Genomic DNA, 25742 nt, shown 5'->3' with positions numbered 1-25742 from the left:
ACAAAGACTCAAAATTTACACAGGCTTGGGCATGGACAGTTTTTGGCAATTTTTGTACGCCATTATGGCTTTTCACTCACAACTAAGTAACTAAGGACCATCAAGTTAGCTGTCCCTGAACAACTGTTGCTTGTTCTAATGAGGCTCCGTCCATACTTCCACACAGGGATTTGTTGATAAATCTATACTTACCTTTTGAATTACTACTGTTTAGTGTTTCTCTTTACCCATATTTCCACACAGGGATTTATTCATTAATCTATTCTTACCTTTTGAATAACTACTGTTTAGTGTCTTTTTTGCACATACTTCCACACAGGGATTTATTGATTAATCTATGCCTACCTTTTGAACCACTACTTTTTAGTGTACCTTTTTGGCCCTTATATCCACACAGAGAATTATATTTATATTTGAATCATTAGTTTAAATTTGAGCCATTACTGTTGATATCCTGTCTAAATATTTTCCACAGAGACTGACCTGGTCCAGTCTATTTGACCTCGGCCTAGTAGCATATTTGAACCTTTTTGTACATATGGCCGATACAAACTTTTCTTATCTGTCGTCCCTCGTTGGTGGAACGCACTACCTGTTCCTACTAGAGCAGGGACATCCCTCGACATCTTCAAAAATGTCTGAAAACCCAGGTCTTCAGAGGTCATCTCCTCTCATAGCACTACTACAGACAATTGCACTCATTAATGCACTTATTGTGGTTTTTTTTTATTGTTAGAATTGCTCTTAAAAGCTTTAAATGTTGCAAGTCGCTTTGGCTAAAAAGCGTCAGCCAAATGTAATGTAATGTAATTGTAGTAATAATAATATAACAACAATTGGTATGTGTGATACATGTATTGTATAAATTAAATGAAATGTCAAGTTCAAATAAACTGTAATTAATACATCAACAACTGTTCTTTATTCCATTGTGCACAAGTTCCAAGCACATGTGTCCTCTTGTGAGGGCTGAAGACATCTTTTGGGAGGTGCTCTTCCAGATGACATTGACTTACATGTAGACTATAACTAAGCACAACAACAAATTTAACCCAAAAACAAACATCTACATTAAATATCCAAGTGAGTTTTAAATGTGAGTGCTACCCAAAAACGGTTTAGTACAATACTGAATCGGAGGAAAACGCACTAAGATCTTTCCAAATGACTGATGTTTTCATGGTTAGCCTAACGTTACCAAAGAAGGAAAGCAATCTTGCAACTATCATAGTGTCGCCTGCCCCCGAACTCCATACGTTTTCTGTTTGTAATGCCAAATCATGTTGATTTGATGGCCACCATGGCTGCCCTAACGTTAGTAGTTAAAGCGAATAATTTTTCAATAGTGCCATTTAGTTGATGGAGATAATTATTCTGGCGACTACCGAAGTTCCTAGCATACAGTTACTTTACAGTTGCTTCTACGTCAAATATTTGGTGCCATGTCTTAACACACCAATAGATAGCGTTAAAGTATCGCCATGCAAGACTAGACAACAGCATGCTAGTCATTGTGGCAACTGGCAAGATTTAAGATTAATACTGTTAAACAAAACTTACCGCGATATGTTTGTTCGGAACAAAATCCTTTCGGTTGATGTTCACAATCCACTTCTGACAAACAGCTTGGTCTTCGGCTCGCCCTGGGAATCTGTGTAGTGCTTATGTATGGTGTTACACAGGGGCAGGCTGTGTAATAACGGCGGGGGAACTTATATATTTTTGTTCCATATCTGTATTTTCCCACTGCTGTTGTAACAGCCGAACACACAACAGGTTCTTCCCGACATCGTAAGACAATAAACAAAGGGGGGAAAAGACGATTTGTTCAACTCCACAGGTAGCTATCAGCTATCACAAACGTTAGCGCCGACGTGCCTAACCCGCAGTAATGGCACTGCCCCCGCCGGATTCGTCTCCGCGCATGCGCAGTCTTGATCTCGATGTTTCTTTTCTCAACAAGTAATGCCTGTGAATGCGGCGATGACGTATTTTGACAGTTGAGTCACTTGTGCGAAGTCGTACTCGTACCAAAGAAAGCCTAACTGTAAAGTTTGATTTCGTACTTGTAATTTTGAATTCATATTTTTTTCCCATCCGTATTCTGATGGATAAAATACACACAATATATTTTATGCACGACTGGACTCATTCGAGAATTCACAAATAATTATTTTATGCACAACTACAGACAAATACGCACGTGTATCAAATCTATGGACACGAATATTTTGACAGCTATCCCACTCCATATTGTTTAGCCTACTTCGTTAGCCTGGACTGTGCGATCGATCGCAGCCACTTACTTTCACTTTCCGCTGCCCTCGTAGTCGGCATGACGGTAGCCTAATAACGTGGGATGCGCAGCGTATGAGGTTAGACTGGGCTACTTAAGATTTTAGATGAGTGACCGCCGCGATATAGCTTAAGTAGGCCTAGCTTTTTTGCTAGGCCCAGCGAAGGCTGGCAATGTGGAATATTCCGCTGGTTGGTGCACAAGTATTCAGATTGGCTGTCTATCCGCCTTTTACGAGGATTTTCTTGGAGCACATCTTCCACACAACTTCGATAGCCTAGTCAGTAGGTATCTTAGCTGTCCACTTTCATCAGGTCATATAAAGCCTAGGCTACATAATATACTGCTCAAAAAAAGTAAAGCCAATTGTTAAAACCCATTTTTGAAACCTCTCCATTCTCAAACTACATTCACAGAATGTCTGACAGTTCTTGCAAAATAAAACACTCGCCTTAAAAGTTTTTCTTATGCTCAGAACCAAACAGTGTCAGAGCACCAATCCAGTGTATGATTGAAGTGTCCCTTTAATTTTTTTGAGCAGTATATTTATATTGTTTATGTAGAAAATTATACATTTATTCCTGTAATTATACATTTACCCCCCCCTCCCCCCAACCCTACAGTCTATGTTAGCAGCAAGTAGAATAGAGAAAAACATTAAATATTTAAATATCGCAAGTTATATCATTATCGCAGTACTCAATAATGTTATCGCATATCGCATGTTTTCCTAATATCGTGCAGCCCTACCCCCTTCATAAACTTTTGTTTATACTCAAAGATTTTTACATTTACAGTAGGACTTTATCTCTGACCACTTTCAAGCCATGGCCTTTTGACATTTTGAAATCCAATGGTGTTGCTTTCTTAACCCTGACGCCTATTGCCAGGTTTAAAAAAGTTATGAGAGGAAAATATTTTTATTTGGTGTGAAACACACACATACAGTAGGCCTACCTGTTTTTATGCTTTTTTGTTTGTTTTTATAATTTGTATTAATATTTATTTTATCATTACTTTATTTATAAGCTACAAGGTTGCTAGCACAGGTGTCTAAAAATAGATTAAAATACTTGCACTTTCTGTTTGTAGTTTTGTGTTTGAAAATACAGTATTTGAAAAAAACATTGCATTTTAGGAAATAGCCGTTCTTTTTTGCATTATTCTTTAACACTGATGTGGCCCTCCAATCAGATGACATTGGCAGAAGTGGCCCCCAGCTCATTTGAGTTTGAGACCCCTGCACTAGAGTATGCATTTCAGTATTGAACAGCAGAATGGCATGGGCATTCCATTCAAACTAAATGTATACATTTAAAAAGTGAACTGCACGTGCATTAAACTGCAGTTTTGACATAGTTTAATACAATTTGTTTTGATAAACAAGTACATAACTCTGTTGTACATAGTGCTGTACATAACTCTGTTGATTGCTCTTCAGGTCCTCCAGGGGACAGTGCAGGGCAAAACAGATAAAGATTACCACAGACCATGGAGATGACGTGTATCTATTTCTGTTTGATTCCATTATATGGTAAGATGTATTCATTTCAACAATCCTGTCACAAAGTGCTCATTCTGCAAATCATGTTTATGGACTTGTCTTGATCCATCGGTGAGACCATCATGTTTGAAATCTATGAAGCGATCCTCTAACTAGTCACTCAATGGACTCAATGGACACACAAGTGGGCACAGGCGATGGAGGCCTCTCATGATGAAATGACCTGCGTTGTAAACAAACATGCATTGTTTACTATATGAAGCTGGGATGTTAATCAAGTAACAATCACATGCATCTAATGTAAATGGATGTACACAGAGAGATTCATCATGGCAATGCAATATGGTGTGCAATGTAGTATGGTATGGATCTGATTCATAGCACCTGCTAATACTTTCTGTCCTGCTAATAATTTCATAACATAAACAATACAGCACGAGTGAGACTCACCACAGCCATGGCCCATGGGTATCCTTTACTATCACCACAATCACACATCACCACAGCCATGGCCCATGGGTATCCTTTACTATCACCACACTCACACATCACTACAGCCATGGCCCATGGGTATCCTTTACTATCACCACACTCACACATCACCACAGCCATGGCCCATGGGTATCTTTTACTATCACCACACTCACACATCACTACAGCCATGGCCCATGGGTATATCCTTTACTAACGGCACAATCACAAAGCAAAATTGCGTATAATGTACACAGTAGTTCTACTACCAACTAATCTAGTGTATAGATGTAACGGATGCCAGCTAGCTTAGCTGTGTGTATAGACATCAAATTGATGATGACTGATGATGTTTTCAATCATCAAAATGACAACAGCCCATCCAATGATTATCTTGGCAAAAAGTAAAATATCTCAAAATGACATTGTACCACTAATCAATACATCAAGCATTTCTTTTGAACTAAATGTTTTAAAACACAGGCACAGTAATCGTAGACTGAGAAGATCCTAAATGTTTCTCAGAAGTGGGAAAATAGAGTGAGTATCCTAAATGTTTCCCAGAAATGGGAAAAATAGACTGAGTATCTTAAATGGCCATATTGTCATATAATACAAATGTCTCACATTCACCCATTTACACACAAACTCATACATACACGCACACTCTCTTACATTCACCCATTTACACACAAACTCATACACACACGCACACTCTCTTACATTCACCCATTTACACACAAACTCATACACACACGCACACTCTCTTACATTCGCCGATTTACACACACATCCATACACACACACACACACACTTACATTCACCCATTTACACGCACACTCATACCCACATGCACACTCTCTTACATGCACCTATATACACACACATCCACACACACACACTGTTACATTCACCCATTTACACGCACACTCATACCCACACACACACTCTCTTACATGCACCCATATACACACACATCCATACACACACACACACACTCTTACATTCACCCATTTACACACACACTCATACCCACACACACACACACACACACGCTTACATGCACCCATATACACACACATCCATACATACATCCATACACACACTCTTACATTCACCCATTTACACGCACATCCATACACACACACACTCTTACATTCACCCATTTACACACACATCCATACACACATCCATACACACACACACACTCTTACATTCACCCATTTACACACACATCCATACACACATCCATACACACACGCACACTCTCTTACATTCACCCATTTACACACACACCCATACACACACACACTCTCTCACATTCACCCATTTACACACACACCGATGTATCGGAGGCTGCCATACATGGCGCCAACCTGCACATCAGGAGCAGTTTTGGGGTTCAAAGTTCAAAGAGGAGTTGGGTTGGAGTCGGCAGCCGCCCTGTTGCCAGACGACTCCTCCACCTCACCACCACCCTTACTGTTCAGAGTGTATTTGCTGCAGGCTGTTAGTCTCAGCACTACCTAGAACTGACTAACTGAATCTCTCACCACCACCCTTACTGTTCAGAGTGTATTTGCTGCAGGCAGTTAGTCTCAGCACTACCTAGAACTGACTAACTGAATCTCACTGGCACAGCTCTTGTAATTAGTGTTCTCTCGTGTGTGGGGGGCATGGAAACATAACACAACTTAAAATAGCCAAGCCAAAATAAAGTACCCATTTGTGCAATATCTCCTGAGCATGTTGAAGAATCTTCCCGTGGTACACTTGCTTCATCTATGCAAAGGAGGAAGGTGCATGTCTAAACCCATGATACATCACGTCTACAGGGTACACATTTAGAATATATAGTTTACATTTAGAATATATAGTTTATAGTCAATATCCAATACAGGATTGTGTCAGGCAATTGCATGCATATAAACCAATAGGGGCTCCCCAAGAGAAAGTGCCCTTTCATCTGGACTGCTTTGTAGGCCTACAGTGGGAAATAGTGATGTTCGAGAGCGTTCATTTTCTTTAGTAGGCCTGTAAGTGAGCCAACGTTTTAGCGAAATCAGGCTATTACTTACAGTAAGAGGAGGTTTCCTTCCAGTCACGCAGTCTATTTTCACCATGCAGTAATCAGAAGACACCCATTGTGAAACAATGACATGTCAATGGCCAACAAATTCCTGGGTTAGTTCCTCATTAGCAGGCTTTCATTCTTAACACACACACATACACACACACACACATAGTTTCATAATGTCATGTTGTCACATGACATTGTTCCCCATTTCTCCAAAGAACAATGATTAAGCCTTAAGTCAGCCAGTGTTCGCCAGGCACTGAAAACAGAATGATTTTCATTTTGGTTCGTTCTGAGCAAAAACACACATTTTTTTGTTCCTGTTCCAGTGTTCCAAGGCGTCTCCTCCTACTCCTCCTAAATGGGAACCGGTTAGAACATTACAGAAGAACGTTTAATAACGTTCCTTTAAAAATGACATTGTCTTTACAAATTGATTTATGGCCGTTGGCAAAATACTAAAGGCTTTTTTTTGTCAAAACACATTAGATGTCAAGGCTAACTGCTAAAGACACTGTTCTTGAATTCAGACATTGGGCGAGATTTGAAAGTAGGCAAGTAGGTTTATATAATATTAGATCTTAAAAAATGTCTGATAACCGAACTTCAGGCACAGAAAATGTCCTTGCTTTAAGTCCTGTAATAGACTAAACTATGTGTGGTGCTACCAACTGGACATGATAGGCCTATAGATATTTTCCTAGTGTCTCTTGTAGCCTGTTATTTTACACAAAAGGCTATATACTTGGAAAAGGCCGTTGGATAGTGCAGTAGGTCTAGCGTATTGAGACACTGATTCATAACATGTGACTAAATTCATCCTTTAAGGGGTCTGGGGAACACTGTGTGGGCAGGTGGCTTTCCAAGCCTATGGACTTTTGAATAATATTCAAACAAAGGTTTATCGCAACGATAAATACCGTTATTAACCGGTTATCTAAAGGTTAATTGGAATGATAAATACCGTTATTAACCGGTTATCTAAAGGTTAATTGGAATGATAAATACCGTTATTAACCGGTTATCTAAAGGTTAATTGGAATGATAAATACCGTTATTAACCGGTTATCTAAAGGTTAATTGGAATGATAAATACCGCTATTAACCGGTTATCTAAAGGTTAATTGGAATGATAAATACCGTTGTTAACCGGTTATCTAAAGGTTAATTGGAATGATAAATACTGTTATTAACCGGTTATCTAAAGGTTAATCGGAACCATAAATACCGCTATTAACCGGTTATCTAAAATTGAAAATAACGTTTTCACTCAGGAACAAGTGAAATCGATTTTGTTCTCATTTTCGGTTACTTCCATCCAAAAATTGTGTTTGTTTACCTTTTTAAATTTTCATTCTTTGAACCGTTTCTTATCCCTGGAGCTCACATGTGTACTGTATGTATGTTTTGTGTGCCACATTGTAAAACCTAATGGAACCCTCAATTTAAGAAAAAATGTGTTGGGGGCGTTGTGGTGCAACTGATTCCAACACCACTCGTACCATCACCATGCCGACAGTATCGGCGCCTATGGACTACACCACCCGTACCATTACCGTGCCGACGGTATCGGCGCCTATGGACTACACCACCCGCACCATCACCGTGCCGACGGTATCAGTGCCTATGGACTACACCACCCGTACCATCACCGTGCCGACGGTATCAGTGCCTATGGACTACACCACCCGTACCGGTCCCTCCTCCATCCTTTAGAGTCTCCTCCATCCTTTAGAGCAGAGTCTCCTCCATCCTTTAGAGTCTCCTCCATCCTTTAGAGCAGAGTCTCCTCCATCCTTTAGAGCAGAGTCTCCTCCATCCTTTAGAGTCTCCTCCATCCTTTAGAGCAGAGTCTCCTCCATCCTTTAGAGCAGAGTCTCCTCCATCCTTTAGAGCAGAGTCTCTTTCATCCTTTAGAGCAGAGTCTCCATCCTTTAGAGTCTCCTCCATCCTTTAGAGCAGAGTCTCCATCCTTTAGAGTCTCTTTCATCCTTTAGAGCAAAGTTTCTACCTCTTTGGATTATGGGTAAATGCTACCTTCTACCTTTATTTTTTCTCTTAACTGTTTATTCTGGCTTCTCAAGATGTGTACAAGGTTTAACAATGGATGAGCAAAAATACTGTATAAGTGATTACCAAGAAGACCAGCCTCAAAATATAAAGCATATCTTAGAAAAAGTGAGTGTTTTATTCAGAGATTAATGTGATATTGATTATTTTCTCAATGAACAATGACTTCTACATTTAATGCATCTGCCCAGTAGGTGTCACTATACAACTAACAAATGATCTTCACAACTTAAAGAAACAGATCGTACAGTATAGGTTGCAGGCTATATGTAGGCCTGACTAAAATGATGGCATACATGTTGTGGATTTGTGTCATATGTTAATTCATTATAACTTCCTAAAGGTCCTATCAAACTAATCGGTATAAAGTGGTATCTGCATGTTTTGGTCAAGTTTGTGGTCTGCTCTCTGGGTATGCCTTTCATGTGATCATGTAGGCCAAACGATAGTCAAACCACATGGCTGTGCAACATTTGCATGCCTGGGGGGGTATCCAAGTACGTGGTTTAGTGACAAACCTGGGTAAGTTAACTCAGAGTAAGTGGTAAACTTCCTACAACAAGAGCCCTATGGCATTGTTTTGTTAGGAGAATGAAGCCATACAGCTCTTCTATTAGGAGGTTTACCACTTACTATGACTTTTAACTTGCCCAGGTCTGTCACTACACCCCCCCCCCCAGTCTGCCCTCTGGGAAAGCCTGTCATGTGATCATGTAGCTAACCAAAAGTCAAACCTAAACATCAACAAACCTAAACATCAACATCTGACGGGAACATAAACAGATCCTAATCTTGGACTTTTGGATAGTTATGTACTATGCAATGCATTCTAGTTAACAATAGTTAAGTTCAGTTGGTAGTAGCTAGTACTGTAGTTAAGCACTAGTTAAACTTAAAACAAGCACTAATCAACCCTAACAAAAATAACTGCAGTTAGGCCTACTTCAGTTTTTTCAAAGTACAGTGCAGTTATACTGCAGTTTTTCGAAGTACAGTATAGTAAAATACTATTATATAATTATTTCCAAAATATTGCATTTCTGCAGCACCAAATACCTAGTGCAATGTAGTTTTTCATGTACAAAATATTGCATTTCCTGCATATGAACTGCAAATAATTCCTCCAAATCTGCAGTTTTGATACTTGAAGTTGTGCAATTTTTTTTCTGGAAGAGAAGTGGTACAGGAGAGGAAGAGAAAGTGGAGTGCGTAATTTAATGGAATCTGCTATCCGCTTTTCAATTGGTAGCCTATTTCATGGTATTCTATAAATAGTCTAGGTCCTGGGTAAGATTTATATGCACTTCATTTAGCGGAGAATATCTAAACTGTTATAGACTAATATGACCCCATTGAACAACGTGGGATGTGTGTGCCAAAATCTCTACAAAAGTCCTGAAAATGACCACAATAGGTGACACTATTATCACACTACAGGTGAATGGGACTTTTTTTCCCTTTATAGATATCCTCATACATTTCTACCAGTTTAATCTTCATATTAAGATAAATACTTTTTGTATTATACTTTGTCTTAAAAATAAAATAAAATATGCATAAGATAAAATATGCAAATTAGGCAATGTCTCATTAAATATGCGTACATATAAACTCTTGAAGCTACACATTTTCTGAGATGATCACAATGTTTACAATGACCATGTAGTGTAAGTGTAAGAATTCTGTTTTTATATTTTTGATTGTGTTTAGATTTTCAGTGTGGGTGTTGTTTGTGTGTGTGTGTGTGGGGGAGGGTTTTTTTTTAACTTGGAATGTTAACTTAAAACGTGGAACGTCGTGGAACGTCATTGGAACGTTAACTTAAGTGAAAAATACAAAACAACAGGTTTATTCCCTGTGTTGCAAGGTAAATTTTTCACAACAGAGTCCAGGTATGGGGAAGATGATGAGATCTCATTCAGTGATAGGATTTTTACAACTATTGCCTCCCTTGCATTTGCATATGTCCGTTGATGGTTTGAGACATGAATGTTGACCAAGAATGTTTCTGCCATTTGTATTGCACTCTCTGTTAGCTGTGGACAGTTGAAATTGAGAATCAGAGAAAAGTTGTCTGGTTTGTGGACAGTGTTCAGAGCTGCAAGTTTGGTTGATATTTTGCTGCTTGTATCGCACCCAGTCAGCGCATGTAGAGCATTGTGAACATTGAAGAACATTGTAGAACATTGTGTGAGCTTGTCTCCCAGCGCTATGCAGATATCGTGAAGTGGTAATATTGATCTTTTCACTCCTGAGTTGCGGATGAGCCAGAAGAATTGCTATGTGGTATAATAGGTACACAAAGACATCTGTGTCACCTGATGACAGTGTCAGCGATGTAGATCCTGTGGATGAGTTGCAGTGTTTCCCTTCTTACAACCTTCTATTTGTGGTGGTAGGTTTGCAGAATTAACTGGAATGCAACAGTTTTTAACAAATTAGCGCAGGTTATGGAGATTTAAGCACAATTTAGCCAGTCAACTTTTATGCCAAAAAGTGCAGGATTGTTAATGTTTAAACATGCAGGTTTGTTGAGACAAAAGTGCACACAGCTCTACAATAAACTAATTCCATCCTATTTAAATAGTACATCTATTTAAATAGGATGGAATTAAACAGAAAATCATTGTGTGGTGGTCAGTGTTGATTGTAGTGGGCTGCCACAAATAAGTCAATGTATGGGAAACACTGAGTCATTCTCTCACTCTCTCCAGATCCTTTGGAATTTTGTAAAATAAGGTTTCAAATGAGTAATTGGTATGTACCAAGTTAACGATATATTGCTTCATTTGCATATTTTATTTTATTTTTAGGCAAAGTACAATACAAAAAGTATTTATCTTAATATGGAGATTAAACTGGTAGAAATGTATGAGGATATTTATAAAGGGGAAAAAAGTCCCATTCACCTGTAGTGTGATAATAGTGTCACCTATTGTGATTATTTTCAGGACTTTCATCCCGGGTGCAGATTTTGGCACACATCCGACGTTATTCAATGGGGTCATATTAGTCTATAACAGTTGAGATATTCTCCGCTAAATGAAGTGGATACAAATCTTACCCAGGACCTCTACTAAAAGTAGCTATATGGCTCAAAAGGGGATTACGGTGCAAGGCAAGCCAGTGTTGTCCAGGCAATGCAGTGTCATCGGGTTTCTTCTCCTAACTGAGACCCTCTCACCTCTGCACTCCCTTCCTCTGTCCTTAGGCTACAACGTTTTACACTTTGTGATAGTAGTAGTCCATGAGCCACAGGCCCAAAAAGGGGCATGTCACTACCACTTGGGGGGGCAAATTCTCACTATATTTTTCTGAAAGCTACATATCTCTGGAGTATAAAATGGTATGATAGCAAGTTGGATCTTGTAGCTTTGTGGCTGTACAGGCCTTCAAAGTTGACCTCTGATTTGAAAAAAGGAAATTCCGCCTATTGGCTTTTTTTTTGTTAAACCACTCATAAGAGCCCAGAAAATAATCCAAACCTCATTATTACTGATGCATATGTGGTGTTTGATGTTGGCATACATATTTTTAATCATTATGTGATTTTGCCCTTCATTTTGGTTGATAAAATTCAAGATTTATGTGTAATAACGAGCAAATCTAAGTTTTCAGAGACACAACGTGTTGCAGCACTAATTGAAATGCCCACTACCTCTTTAATCAATGTATTTATACCTTCCTACCTCCCAGCAGAGACTTGAAATACAAATGATTACATAGGTCTGCATTGCTATGCTATTTAGCCTACTATTTGTAAATGTACTATTCGGAAACACCCCAAAATTCAGTAAATTAGTATTTTATTGAAACTACCCATAAGAGATATTCCAAGAGATCAAAAAATCATGATTACCAATCACATATTACCTTTACATTCAAGGAATCACCACATGTACCCAGCTTAACATAAATATTATAATTTTATAATGTCCAGGGCACATGAAATACATACTGTGTATTAGCCGTATTGTGTATAAGCCACAGGACAGTGTTTTATGCAAGTTAAAAGAAACAAAACCATATACCATATTAACTGCCCCCATGTATTAACCTCATAGCTGAAGAAATTTCGCAAAATCAATGTATAAGCTGCAGCTAATAGTTGGGAAGTTATGGTGATTGCATCACAGGTGCTAAAATGATCTACATTATACATTTCAGTTGTACTGTTGACTAGTAAGAATGTGGGAATGAGATGTAGATGAACTGGTTGGTGAAAATATTCATACTTTACACATTGTTATCATTATGTACAATTATTATTATTATTATTATTATCATACTTAAAATTGTATTTCATCTGATGTTAAAATCATTTCCATTGAAAAGTTGTTAGATCTGATGAGACAGAAACTGAAATTGGATCAATCCATTTTCAGAGGAACATGAGTTCATTTGCATATCTACAGCAGGCAAAGCAACACAAGATGTTAGGGATGATCTGATTCAGGCTCATACTACAGGCAAAGATCATGACATAGAGGCTGGAGTCAGATACACCTAAGCACAAATTCCATGATACATTGACAAAGCAAAAATTAAAGACATTTACGAGCATGAGTCAAAAAAGAAAACACAGGCACATGGCAAGACCATCATGTTAAAGACTGGACATGAGAGAAGTCTTTTGTCACCCTCTTGGACCTTAACCATGGTCATTGGCGACACCTGAGGGGACCCCAAGGAAAACCTCTAAAGCAGCACTTGCAAAGCATTTGCAGAAACTTGCATCACTATCAGATAATCTTCCAGATGAATATAATACAGCAACAATCATTGATGGAATGTCTCTGGTCCAGAAGGTCAATAACAATGTCTCAACTTATGCAGACATTGCTGCTGCTATTCATAGCATGATCCGTAAAGAGGCAAAGCAGAGGCAGATCATTTTTTAGATTAAATTAGATTAGATTTAACTTTATTGTCATTGTGCAGAGAACAAGTACAGAGACAACGAAATGCAGTTTGCGTCTAACCAGAAGTGTAAAAAAGCAGAAAAGTGCAATGTGATATACACAGTATAGGCAGGTGGTGCATAGACAGGACAAGAAATATAGTGCAGTGTAGACAGTAGTATACAGTTGTTTTGCAGAAGGTGGTTTAGAGTAGCATAAATTAAATATAAATATGTGCAGTGTATTAGTAGTTACCTTATAAGAGCAGAATAAATATGGCTATGTACTTAAATATGAACAATGTATGAACAACATGTACAGGTATGTGCAATGTAGTGGCGGTACCATTATAGTAGTAGTAAGAACATAGATATATGCAGTGTATTAACAGAATATATTAAAGAGAAACTGAATAAATATGGATATTTAGTATGAACCATATAGACAGATATGTACAGTATGTACAACTATGTGCAGTGTGGTAACAGTACCATTGTAGTGCAGAAACAGTAACATTACAATAGTATTAATAATAAGTGTATGTGCAGGATGAAAAGCAGTAGAATATGGCTATGTACAGTATAAGTCTAACTACAGTATGTACATTTATAAATAAATAGATGGATGGGATAGATGGGTGGGATAGGGTAGTGCAGTTGTGGGGGGCGGGGCAGGGGGTGATGGGGGCTTAGTTTGTTGGATGTCACCGGGATGCAGAGCTAGAGTTCAGTAGGGTGACAGCCACAGGAAAGAAGCTTCCTCTGAACTTGCTGGTTCGGATGCGGAGAGACCTGTAACGCCTCCCGGAGGGGAGTGGGGTGAACAGTCTGTGGTTGGGGTGAGAACAGTCTTTGATGATGTGCGCCTTACGCAAGCATCGCCCTGGATGGCCTCGATGGAGGGGAGTGAGGAACCGGTGATGTGTTTGGCAGTTTTCACCACCCTCTGCAGTGCTTTCCAGTCGTGGGCAGAGCAGTTGCCATACCAAACTGTGACACAGTTGGTGAGGATGCTCTCGATGTTGCAGCGGTAGACGTTCACCAGGGTCTGAGGAGACAGATGGACCTCAGAAAGAAGAGACGCTGGTGAGCCTTTTTGATCAGGGTAGAGGTGTTGAGGGTCCAAGAGAGGTCCTCAGAGATGTGGACACCGAGAAACTTGAAGCTGGTGACATGCTCCACCTCAGTCCTGTTGATGAGAATGGGTGTGTGTGTGCTAGCTTTAGACTTCCTGAAGTCCACAATGAGCTCTTTGGTCTTCTTGGTGTTGAGAGCCAGGTTGTTATCAGTGCACCACGATGTTAGGTGCTGGACCTCCTCCCTGTAGGCCGTCTCATCGTTATTACTGATGAGCCCAATCACCGTAGTGTCATCTGCAAACTTGACAATGGTGTTAGAGCCATGTGCAGGTGTGCAGTCGTAGGTGAAGAGGGAGTAGAGGAGAGGGCTCAGCACACATCCCTGTGGTACACTGGTGTTCGATGGTTGAGGAGGTGCGATTATCTAACCTACAGTAACAGACTGAGGTCTGTTAGTTAGGAAGTCCAGAATCCATAAGTTTGTTTTTTCTTTTATCACATACACATATATTGGTAGATGTGTGTGTCAAAAAACTGAGAGGTGGATCACACCTCCGTAACAACATCAGCTGATAAAAATGCGTCACACTACTCCACCGTGTGACCTTCTGATGAAGATGGAAGTATACGCTGAAACATGTCAAGGTAAAGAAAAAACATCTACCAATATATGAGTATGTGATAAAAGAAAAAACAAACTTATTTATCTCAAGTGTAGACACAATGAATGTAATACAAGTAGTCCAGAATCCAGTTACAGAGGGTGGTATTGATGCCCAGTTCACTGAGTTTGGTGATCAGTTTGGAGGGGATGATGATGTTGAACGCTGAGCTGAAGTCAATGAACAGCATTCTTACATAGGTGTTGCTATTGTCAAGGTGGGACAGGGCAGAGTGAAGTGCCATAGAGATGGCATCCTCTGTGCTCCTGTTCTGACGATAATGAATTCAATGAATAGATTAAAGATCCGTTGTACTCGTTTCAGCTACAATTTAACAAACATTTGTACTGCAGACCTATGTATGTCATCATTTAACATTAATTTCAACTCGCAATTGAATGTAAGGAAGGTAGAATAGTAATGATCAATAAGTTCTGCATTCAGGTATTGCCATAACATGTTGCTCTGAAAACTCAAATAGCTTTTTTTTGCACATAAATCTTGAATTTTATCAACCAAAATGAAGAGCAAAATCACATAATGAGTCAAAATATGTATGCCAACATCAAACACCACATATGCATCGGTAATAATAAGATTTGGATTATTTTCTGGGCTCTTATGAGTGTTTTAACAAAAAAAAGCCAATAGGTGGAATTTCCTTTTTTTTCAAATCAGAGGTCAACTTTGAAGGCCTGTACAGCCACAAAGCTACAAGATCCAACTTGCTATCATACCATTTTATACTCCAGAGATATGTAGCTTTCAGAAAAATATAGTGAGAATTTGCCCCCCCAAGTGGTAGTGACGATCCCCTGTGGCTCATGGACTATAGGCCTACGTGATTATTTTGTTAGTGTATATATGTTGCATAGCAATGTATGTCTTGATATGGGGGAGGAGGGGGGGCTTTTGTCCCCCTCAAAGTTAGGATAGATTAAGATTACGGCCTTGGGCTAGGCCTATTCCAGTGATGTTGAAATGTAGGCATGTCGTCTTGGGGGCGGAGGAGACAGAGTCTGGGTGAGCGCGAGGATAAAAGCCGCGCGAGTCTGAGGCGTTTGAACACACCTCTGCTAACTGTGAACACATCTGCTCTTGACATCGTTAACCGTGCACTCGCTGACAGGCAAATAACCAGAGGCAGACGCGAGAAGACATTTCGCTTATCTCTCTCAATCTCCCGCCACCACTCCGCGAGCCTCACACAGCAGCATCAGCATCAGCATCCGCGTGCTACCTAGAGCTGCGCGTGTCAAACAGCTCGTTCCCGCGGCTGCTCCGCTCCGCGCTCCCGTGAAAGGGCTGAAAAGACGGGGGCTTCTCGTGGTGCGTCTATCCCGTCCAGCTTTGTGTCTGTGTCCGCGATCGAGCCGTCGTCATCTCCGTGAGTCCGCAGACATGGACGTCCTGGGGAAAAGAGAGCGGAGACGTTGCCATGTCAGGAGTTTCCTGAAGAGGAATTGGCTTCTCATCGCCACCGTCGCGTCGGTCATTCTGGGTAAGAATCTTTTATTGTATCGCGAGCGCGTGAATGGAGGAATAGTCGTAGACCTCTCTCAGTCTGAACAGACACTCACCGTCAGCGGCAGATGTCAAATTGGTCCCTGTAGCTATGGTAACAGAATAGCATTAACGTACATCCGTGCCTGACATAGCCTGCTTGTATACTTGTGTGTGAAACTGCTGGTTTCACTGTATGTGAGTGTGTGTGTGTGTAAGAGAGAGAGAGCGAGAGAGTGTGTGTGTGTGTGTGTGTGTGTGTGTGAGAGAGAGAGAGAGAGAGAGAGAGACACACGCTCAGACTGTCACAGCCAAACGTGACTAGACTTGAGTGGCCGGCTGGCTTCCTAGCTGGTCTCAGTATTCCTGGCATGGCAGCTTGACTGGCTGCTGTGGTCTTCAGTGTTCCCTGCAGGAGTATCACGCAGCTGTCTCGCTCAGGCTGCTGCTGTCCTTGGTGATGGGGGGGGGGGGGGGGGGGCAGAACTGTTCTCCCAGTCATATCACCCCTGCTGGTACCAGAGAGCTCTGGGAGTGTGTGACGAGTGCAGCGTATTTTACATGATGGCATTGAGTGTGTGACGAGTGCAGCGTATTTGACATGATGGCGTTCACACGCACACTATTAATGCTGTTGCCACCATGGAGGAGAAAGAGAGAGGAAGCTGTCAATGGGATGACACACACTGCCAAAGTCAGACACACCCACTGACACACACACACACACACACACACACACACACATACACATGGATGCACATTTGCAAAGACACACACTCACATACAAACACACACAAGCATGCATACACACTCACACACTGACCCCCACATACACACATGCAGGCACACACGCTTGCACAGACATACCCTGGGAATCCAGAGTTCTCGAAGAGTGCGTCGAAGTCTGGAATCAGTCAGTTAACATTGATCGTTTAGTGTTATCCAATTGCGTGCAATGAGATTTTCAAATGCGTGCTTGGTGCCGCCCCTCGAGTAGGGCCATTACGTTATTCGTGCCCCCCCCCCCACACACACACACACCCATGTACCCCCCCCCCCCACACTAACAACAGCCTATCTTTACAACAACATTCATGCCTAACAACAGCTTATAATCATTTGGAGAACTTTATACAGCCCTATAAAGGCTAAAGTTAGGCTACATTTAGTTTTGTTCTAGTTTACAGTTGTGTATGGGTTTAAACAGCGTGTGAGCTTTAACATCAGTAAGCATTCATTCAGTAATCCAGTTGTAATGCTAATGTTTTGACAAGCACACCAATGTTGCCTACCTTGTCCTTGCCCGTCTGAAATTACTTCTCTAGCTTTGTTTCCTCCTACATCCTTTCTGTTTTCCATGTTTACAAAAAACATTTTATACAGTATCCATGATGTCCTTGAAGTCTTGAGTGTGCTGTCATTCTCTCTCCTGCTCAAACAAAGGTGTGCGTGCATATTGTTCTACATTAAGTTGATTCTAATAAGGTGTTTACTTAACAGAAACATTTGCAGAGTTGCAAAATTATGGTGTGTATGGCCGTACACCTGCAGGCTCACCTCTGCACACATGCTTGCCAAGACACACACACTAACACACACACACACACACACACACACACACACAAGGCATAGAAGAAAAAAGGTTTGGTTCCTGTTGGTTGTCAGTTGAGGCCATGGGTCGGTAGGGAATTTTTTTTTTTTCCAGTGGCAGTAAGGGATAGGTAGAAAATCAATCCCTCCAGGATTTCGCGAGGTTTTTTGAGACTGTTGCGACCTAAAATGCCTGGATGGAAGTTGCGGTGATTTTAGCTGTTTCTTGTGGAGAAATTGTGGGAGGAAGTGAAAATTGCAAAAATAGTTTAAATTTAGGGCAATTAAGGTTAGTAAGACCAAAATCACACTGATAATCTTGATGCTTATTAAAAAAGGATAATCAAAGGTAAACAGTAAGGATTACAGAAAATCAAAGTAGGCCTACTTTATTTGTGAAAATGCTTTGACTGAGGTAATTCACAAAGCAGTATAGTAGAACTGTCCAAAAAAGACAGTCACCTAAAGAGATGGCATCATGTCATATGTTTCAATACATTCATATATTTTGTAATTCATATTAGGTTCATATCTTTTTAATAATTCATAGTCTGTGGCCTGCATAATTACTAATATCCAAGTAAGTATCTAGTAATTTCATATTGATTTAAACTATTTGACTACACTTCTGTTTAATGTCATTACATTGGTGGTGTACGTCTAATTGACTGCCTGCCCCTTTAAGGACGTGAGAGTAGCCTAATTACATTTCTGAGTGGATTGGAAGGCTTGCATCTCACTGTGTTCGGCTACGAGTGTAAATCACTTTTGCATAGTGCATTACCATATGTGGATGCAATTGGGAATGTCTTCTTTGTCATTAGTTAAAATAAATGTTAAAAAAAACAACTCGAATGAAATCATTCTTGGATCATAGAAGAGGTAAATGTCTTGCAATTGTATTAATTTCTATGATTTTGGTAGCACTACTCAAACTAAGCCCACAAGCTAGCAAACATAAGCTTGACATAAACATGACATAAGCTAAAAGGACATATCCAGGTAAACGTTTGCCAATGGGTTGCATAGCCTACTCAAATGTCAGTAAACCAAGTAGGCCTTAAAGGAATTATCCGGAGTAAAATGCACTTTAGATCGATTTCCGGATGATTGGGGGTACATACGTTGAGTTGACATCAAAATTATGTCATTCGGATGTGTTTTGAGAAAGTTCGATTGTACCGTTTTCAGTCACAACTCGTAGCCTGGAAGTGAGCGGGGCATTTCAATTGCGCCGCTACAAAACGCTATTTTTATACCTCTTCTACAGTTCCAAACAACATAACACTTACGTGGTAGTGAGTAGAGGGTCCCTAAAGCCAAACCGAAGTATCCCGAGGTCTTTATGTGGTCGAATAGAGAGTCCAGAATGAATTTCATCAAGCCAGTACCTTTCCGGGAATGTTGCCATCTTTGCCGCCACCTTGAGGGGAAAGTCCGTAGGAGTCTTATTGCTGTGTAACACGCTCTGGAAATTCACAATTTCGTCGCCGTTTAAAAAAAAAAAAACATAGTCGAGTCCATACAACTTCATTTCAACTTCGAAAGAAATACGGGACTATGTTTTTTTTTTTTTTTTAAAACGGCGACGAAATTGTGAATTTCCAGAGCGTGTTACAACACACTCAGCAATAAGACTCCTACGGACTTTCCCCTCAAGGTGGCGGCATTTCTGTAAAGGTACTGGCTTGATGAAATTCATTCTGGACTCTCTATTCGACCACATAAAGACCTCGGGATACTTCAGTTTGGCTTTAGGGACCCTCTACTCACTACCACGTAAGTGTTATATTGTTTGGAACTGTAGAAGAGGTACAAAAATATCATTTTGTAGCGGCGCAATTGAAATGCCCCGCTCACTTCCAGGCTACGAGTTGTGACTGAAAACGGTACAATCGAACTTTCTCAAAACACATCCGAATGACATAATTTTGATGTCAACTCAACGTATGTACCCCCAATCATCCGGAAATCGATCTAAAGTGCATTTTACTCCGGATAATTCCTTTAATTAACTTACTTTCATAGCCTAGGTAGGTTAGCAACACCAGGTTGAGAGATGCAAGTAAGCAGATCGTTAACGTTAGCCTTCTATTTATTGTCATCAAAACTGCAGAGGAACGAACACTTAGGGCAGTCTTTGGTGTCATATGCAGAAGGTGCAGAAGTAAGTGTGCCATCTGGCTCAATATTCTGCGCGAGGGACTGTTGCGGTAGGTGACATTTCACAGTGAAACTACGATGATTGGTCAAATTGGCGAAAAAGTTGCGGTGTTTGGACAAAATTGCGAGTGCCTTGGTACAGCTGTGCATAGGCTACTTTGTAACAGAGAGAATACGCTCATCCCTATACATAACGCAAGGGGTAATTAATGTAATTATAGTTTGCCTTTTATTTGTGGATTTATTTAATGTAGCCTAGACTATTTAGTGTTATTTCTTCCCCAAACTCATAAAATAAATTTGGGTCGCACATAAATTGACAGGGTCGGTCAGAAACTGGAACCCAAGAAAATTTTTTTTTATGCCCAAGCATGCACACACATACACACTCATGATATATCTGATGTGCCTGCCCACCATGGGCCGGGCCTGTGACTGGGCCTCACCGGGCCTACTAATAATCAACTCCCAGAGCTGTAGAGCTGCTGTTTAGTAGTCTGAACGTATAGAGTCGCTGTCTAGTAGTCTGAACGTATAGAGTCGCTGTAGGGGTCCAGTAGTCTGTACGTATAGAGCTGCTGTAGGAGTTTAGTGGTCAGCTGTCGGTCCATTGCTCCCAGAAATTGATTGAATTAGCATGCTTGATTACTCTTAATCAGAGTCAAATGAATCAAATGACCACACCTGGCTCCAGAGTCCTGCCTTTGCAACGCAACGCCTGAACCCTGATAATGCTGCAGAGTCCTGCCTTTGCAACGCAACGCCTGAACCCTGATAATGCTGCAGAGTCCTGCCTTTGCAACGCAACGCCTGAACCCTGATAATGCTGCAGAGTCCTGCCTTTGCAACGCAACGCAACGCCTGAACCCTGATAATGCTGCAGAGTCCTGCCTTTGCAACGCAACGCCTGAACCCTGATAATGCTGCAGAGTCCTGCCTTTGCAACGCAACGCCTGAACCCTGATAATGCTGCAGAGTCCTGCCTTTGCAACGCAACGCCTGATAATGCTACAGAGTCCTGCCTTTGCAACGCAACGCCTGAACCCTGATAATGCTGCAGAGTCCTGCCTTTGCAATGCAACGCCTGAACCCTGATAATGCTGCAGAGTCCTGCCTTTGCAACGCAACGCCTGAACCCTGATAATGCTGCAGAGTCCTGCCTTTGCAACGCAACGCCTGGACCCTGATAATGCTGCAGAGTCCTGCCTTTGCAACGCAACGCCTGGACCCTGATAATGCTGCAGAGTCCTGCCTTTGCAACGCAACGCCTGAACCCTGATAATGCTGCAGAGTCCTGCCTTTGCAACGCAACGCCTGATAATGCTACAGAGTCCTGCCTTTGCAACGCAACGCCTGAACCCTGATAATGCTGCAGAGTCCTGCCTTTGCAACGCCTGAACCCTGATAATGCTGCAGAGTCCTGCCTTTGCAACGCCTGAACCCTGATAATGCTGCAGGCAGGCAGGCCACACAGAGGGGTGTGTGGAGTTCAACTGATATGGGGGCTGGTATGGGCCAGTTCAACTAGGTGCAAAGAACCAAAACACAACAGACATTCTCTTTTTAACACGTATTTGTTTGGGCTTGTTAGGCCTTTAATCAGACAGGACAGTAGAGAGTGACAGGAAGCGAGGGGAAGAGAGAGATGGGGGCTGATATAGGGGGCTGGTATGTAACAATCAGACTTTTCCAAGGTGATTATTACTAATAAACACGGGTATTTATCCTCCTAATAAACACGGGTATTTATCCTCCTAATAAGCACCTGTATTTATCCTCCTAATAAACACGGGTATTTATCCTCCTAATAAGCACGGGTATTTATCCTCCTAATAAACACGGGTATTTATCCTCCTAATAAGCACGGGTATTTATCCTCCTAACAAACACGGGTTTTTTCTTGATCCTCCTCCTGGATTATGATATGTTTTGAATATGTTATGAATATGAAAACATAAGCTATGACAATATACTTTACAGTTCAAAAGTGTATTTGCACACACTCGTTTTAACACTTCTTCAAACCCTTTCATTCACATACATTTAACACAAAGTCAGTCATCAATAGTCCCCAAAGTGATTTTTTTATGCGTAGTACTAACGCACCCGACAGTTGGTTATATGCCAACATGCGCAAATGCTCCTGGGTTCCCCAAAGTCACTACACACAAAAAATAATAATCCACTGAATCCACGGAAAACAGCAACGGAAAAATCATCACAACACAGTCTTTATAATTCACAAAAAAGGAAGTAATCCACAACGAATCATCCACAAGAAAATAAAAATATGATGTGTCCACAACACAAACTCCAGCAACAAGAAAGATCAGGTTTACTGGTTTCAGACTTGGCAACGAACGCATTCGGTCCTTTAACATCTGTTAAATCTGTGGCTTTTAGCTATTTCCACAACGAACACATTCGGTCTTTAACATCTGTTAAATCTGTGGCTTTTAGCTATTTCCACAATTAGCTTATTTTTCATGTGCTAGTCGGCAGGTATCTCATGTCTCGCTTGGACTCCCCGAGTCTACGTTTACACGCCTCCTTCCTTCTCTCATGAATTTAAAGTCATTGAAAAAGTTCCCACATCAGCTGACACGTTAGACAATCAGCTGACGGTGTGTGTATTAGTAGCTGTGATGATCATACAGGTGTGTGTGTTAGTAGCTGTGATGATCATACAGGTGTGTGTGTCAGTAGCTGTGATTATCATACAGGTGTGTGTATTAGTAGCTGTGATGAACATACAGATGTGTGTGTCAGTACCTGTGATTAGCATACGGGTGTGTGTATTAGTAGCTGTGATGATCATATAGGTGTGTGTGTGTTAGTAGCTGTGATGATCATACAGGTGTGTGTGTCAGTAGCTGTGATTATCATACAGGTGTGTGTATCAGTAGCTGTGATTATCATACAGGTGTGTGTATTAGTAGCTGTGATGATCATACAGGTGTGTGTGTGTTAGTAGCTGTGATGATCATACAGGTGTGTGTGTCAGTAGCTGTGATTATCATACAGGTGTGTGTATTAGTAGCTGTGATGATCATACAGGTGTGTGTATTAGTAGCTGTGATGATCATACAGGTGTGTGTATTAGTAGCTGTGATGATCATACAGGTGTGTGTTTTAGTAGCTGTGATGATCATTAAGGTGTGTGTATGTACCATAACAGTCCTTTATTCCCAGTGGTGGAATGTAACGAAGTACAAATACTTTGTTACTGTACTTAAGTAAATTTTCTACGTATTTGTACTTTACTTTAGTAAAATTTATAGTGCATACTTTTGACTTTTACTTCGTTACATTTTACAGCAATTATCTGTACTTTTACTCCGCTACATTTCTACAACACCATCGTTCCTTTTTACGATACATTTTATGATCAGTTTTTTTTTCTCTCTGACAAACACGTTTGTTTTACCAGGGGGGGGGGTTGCTACCAAAGATTGTGGAGCGCTACGTGCATTCTTAGAAACATAAGCTTCTAGTCTAGACCAGGCAAAGCGTGAGCTTGTAGCCATCTGCATTCGGTAGGCTATATTCACCAGACCCATGGCTACACTGTACATGCAACTGTGTTCTGTGCCTTTCTCTGTCTGTTATCTGCAGAGTTAGGGCCTCCTCTCCGATGAGATTGCTATCCGTGGATCAGCGAAGTTACAGGCTATGCCCATGCTTCTGTCACACGTCTGATTATTTGCGGCACAAATGAATGGTAGACTATTAATGAACTGGTGGCCGGAAAAAACGTAACATTTTCCAGATTAGGAAATATTCCTTAATTGTGTGTGATCAAATAAAGATGCATAGCCTACAATTGGGGGGTAGTAACGTGAGCGCTCATTCAATGTCTATGCGTCTGCGCAAGTGAAACTGAACTTAATCATAAAGACACCTTTCTCAGCAACTTTTCTGTTCAATCAGCGTAATTGGCATTACGATCCACCCGACGTTTCCCTTGTCTACCCCGTTAAACTTCAGGCTCTCGTGTTTTGCTGAATGATATTTTACTCAGCAGATCACCCTAGTAGATAACCAAAATTACAGTCTCTAGAATTGTAGGTCAGAATGTAAACTGGGCCACAGATGGTAAGCACAATTGCATTAGCTTTTACTTTTAATACTTAAAGTACATTTAAAAGCAGGTGCTTTTTACTTTTACTTAAGTAGGGTTGTCATTGTGGTACTTTTACTTTTACTAAAGTAAATATTTCTCTGTGTATTTGTACTTTTACTTAAAAACTGAGTTTCAGTACTTCCTCCACCACTGTTTATTCCTAACAGTGTGTATCCCAGCTGTGTATGTCTGTGTGATGCTGTGTGTGTATCGCTGTGTATGTCTGTGTGATGCTGTGTGTGTGTATAGCAGTGTATGTCTGTGTGATGCTGTGTGTGTGTATAGCAGTGTATAGCTGTGTGATGCTGTGTGTGTATAGCTGTGTATAGCTGTGTACAGTATGTCTGTGGGATGCTGTGTGTGTATAGCTGTGTACAGTATAGCTGTGTATGTCTGTGTGATGCTGTGTGTGTATAACTGTGTATGTCTGTGTGATGCTGTGTGTGTATAGCAGTGTATGTCTGTGTGATGCTGTGTGTGTATAGCTGTGTACAGTATGTCTGTGTGATGATGTGTGTGTGTATAGCAGTGTATGTCTGTGTGATGCTGTGTGTGTGTATAGCTGTGTATGTCTGTGTGAGTGTGTGTGTGTATCGTAACAACACTTCAGTTCCACATGCCTCCCCCACCTGTGCTGTCCCCTGCCCTCTGTACTGCTGGGAACCACACACACACACACACTCACACACACTCACACACACACACATACTGCTGGGAAGTCCAACAAAGTGGACACAATTCAGACTTGATTTGCCTGAGGACGACTGACCCTCATTGTAAAAAAAAACCCAGAAAGCAGTAACTACTGAAATATGGGTCGCCAGTTCACCTTCCACCCTGTCATTCTACCATCACTATCTAAGAGATAATCTCAATGATGTAGGACCTTCCCGAAATCTGTAAAGTCAGCCGTCAGGTCAGCCGTAAAGTTAGGTTAATGGTACCCATTACGTTTACACTTACATTTAATCATTTAGCTGATGCTTTTATCCAAAGCGACGTACAAAAAGGGAACAATCAAGATATTGTATGACAAGGACAAGTTAGTGTTGCAATACGTGCTACTCATAGAATTAAAAACGTTCTAGCTGAATTAAGTTGAGGGAGGGGTAGTTTAGTGGTAAAGGCTAGATGATGAAGCATGTCAGTTGGGTGGTAGTTTAGTGGTAAAGGCTAGATGATGAAGCATGTCAGTTGGGGGGTAGTTTAGTGGTAAAGGCTAGATGATGAAGCATGTCAGTTGGGGGGTAGTTTAGTGGTAAAGGCTAGATGATGAAGCATGTCAGTTGGGGGGTAGTTTAGT

General features: G+C 40.8%; 1 protein-coding gene and 1 long non-coding RNA gene across 2 annotated transcripts in view; one reads left to right on the top strand and one right to left on the bottom strand.

Moving 5' to 3' along the window:
• Positions 1-3639: 3639 nt before the first annotated feature.
• LOC143127912 (uncharacterized) lies at positions 3640-6425 on the bottom strand. Its single transcript, XR_012987725.1, has 3 exons — positions 6351-6425; positions 5995-6054; positions 3640-4023 (listed from the first exon to the last, which is right to left on the bottom strand). It is a non-coding gene; the product is annotated as an uncharacterized LOC143127912 (long non-coding RNA).
• Positions 6426-7858: 1433 nt separating this feature from the next.
• slc1a1 (solute carrier family 1 member 1) overlaps positions 7859-25742 on the top strand; it is a 45141-nt gene continuing 27257 nt past the window's right edge. The window contains exons 1-2 of the mRNA XM_076289562.1: positions 7859-8039; positions 16262-16561. Of these exons, the coding sequence (XP_076145677.1) occupies positions 7859-8039; positions 16262-16561 (481 nt within the window). The remainder of the gene's footprint in view (positions 8040-16261; positions 16562-25742) is intronic.

This window comes from Alosa pseudoharengus, unplaced genomic scaffold (assembly GCF_046254945.1).
Source record: "Alosa pseudoharengus isolate Yale_2024_CS ecotype anadromous, Long Island Sound unplaced genomic scaffold, YU_APseudo_1.1 YU_APseudo_1.1_scf_17, whole genome shotgun sequence".
NCBI lineage: Eukaryota > Metazoa > Chordata > Actinopteri > Clupeiformes > Clupeidae > Alosa > Alosa pseudoharengus.
The sequence above is the reverse complement of the archived record's forward strand: the minus strand, read 5'-3'. Positions and strand labels throughout refer to the sequence as shown.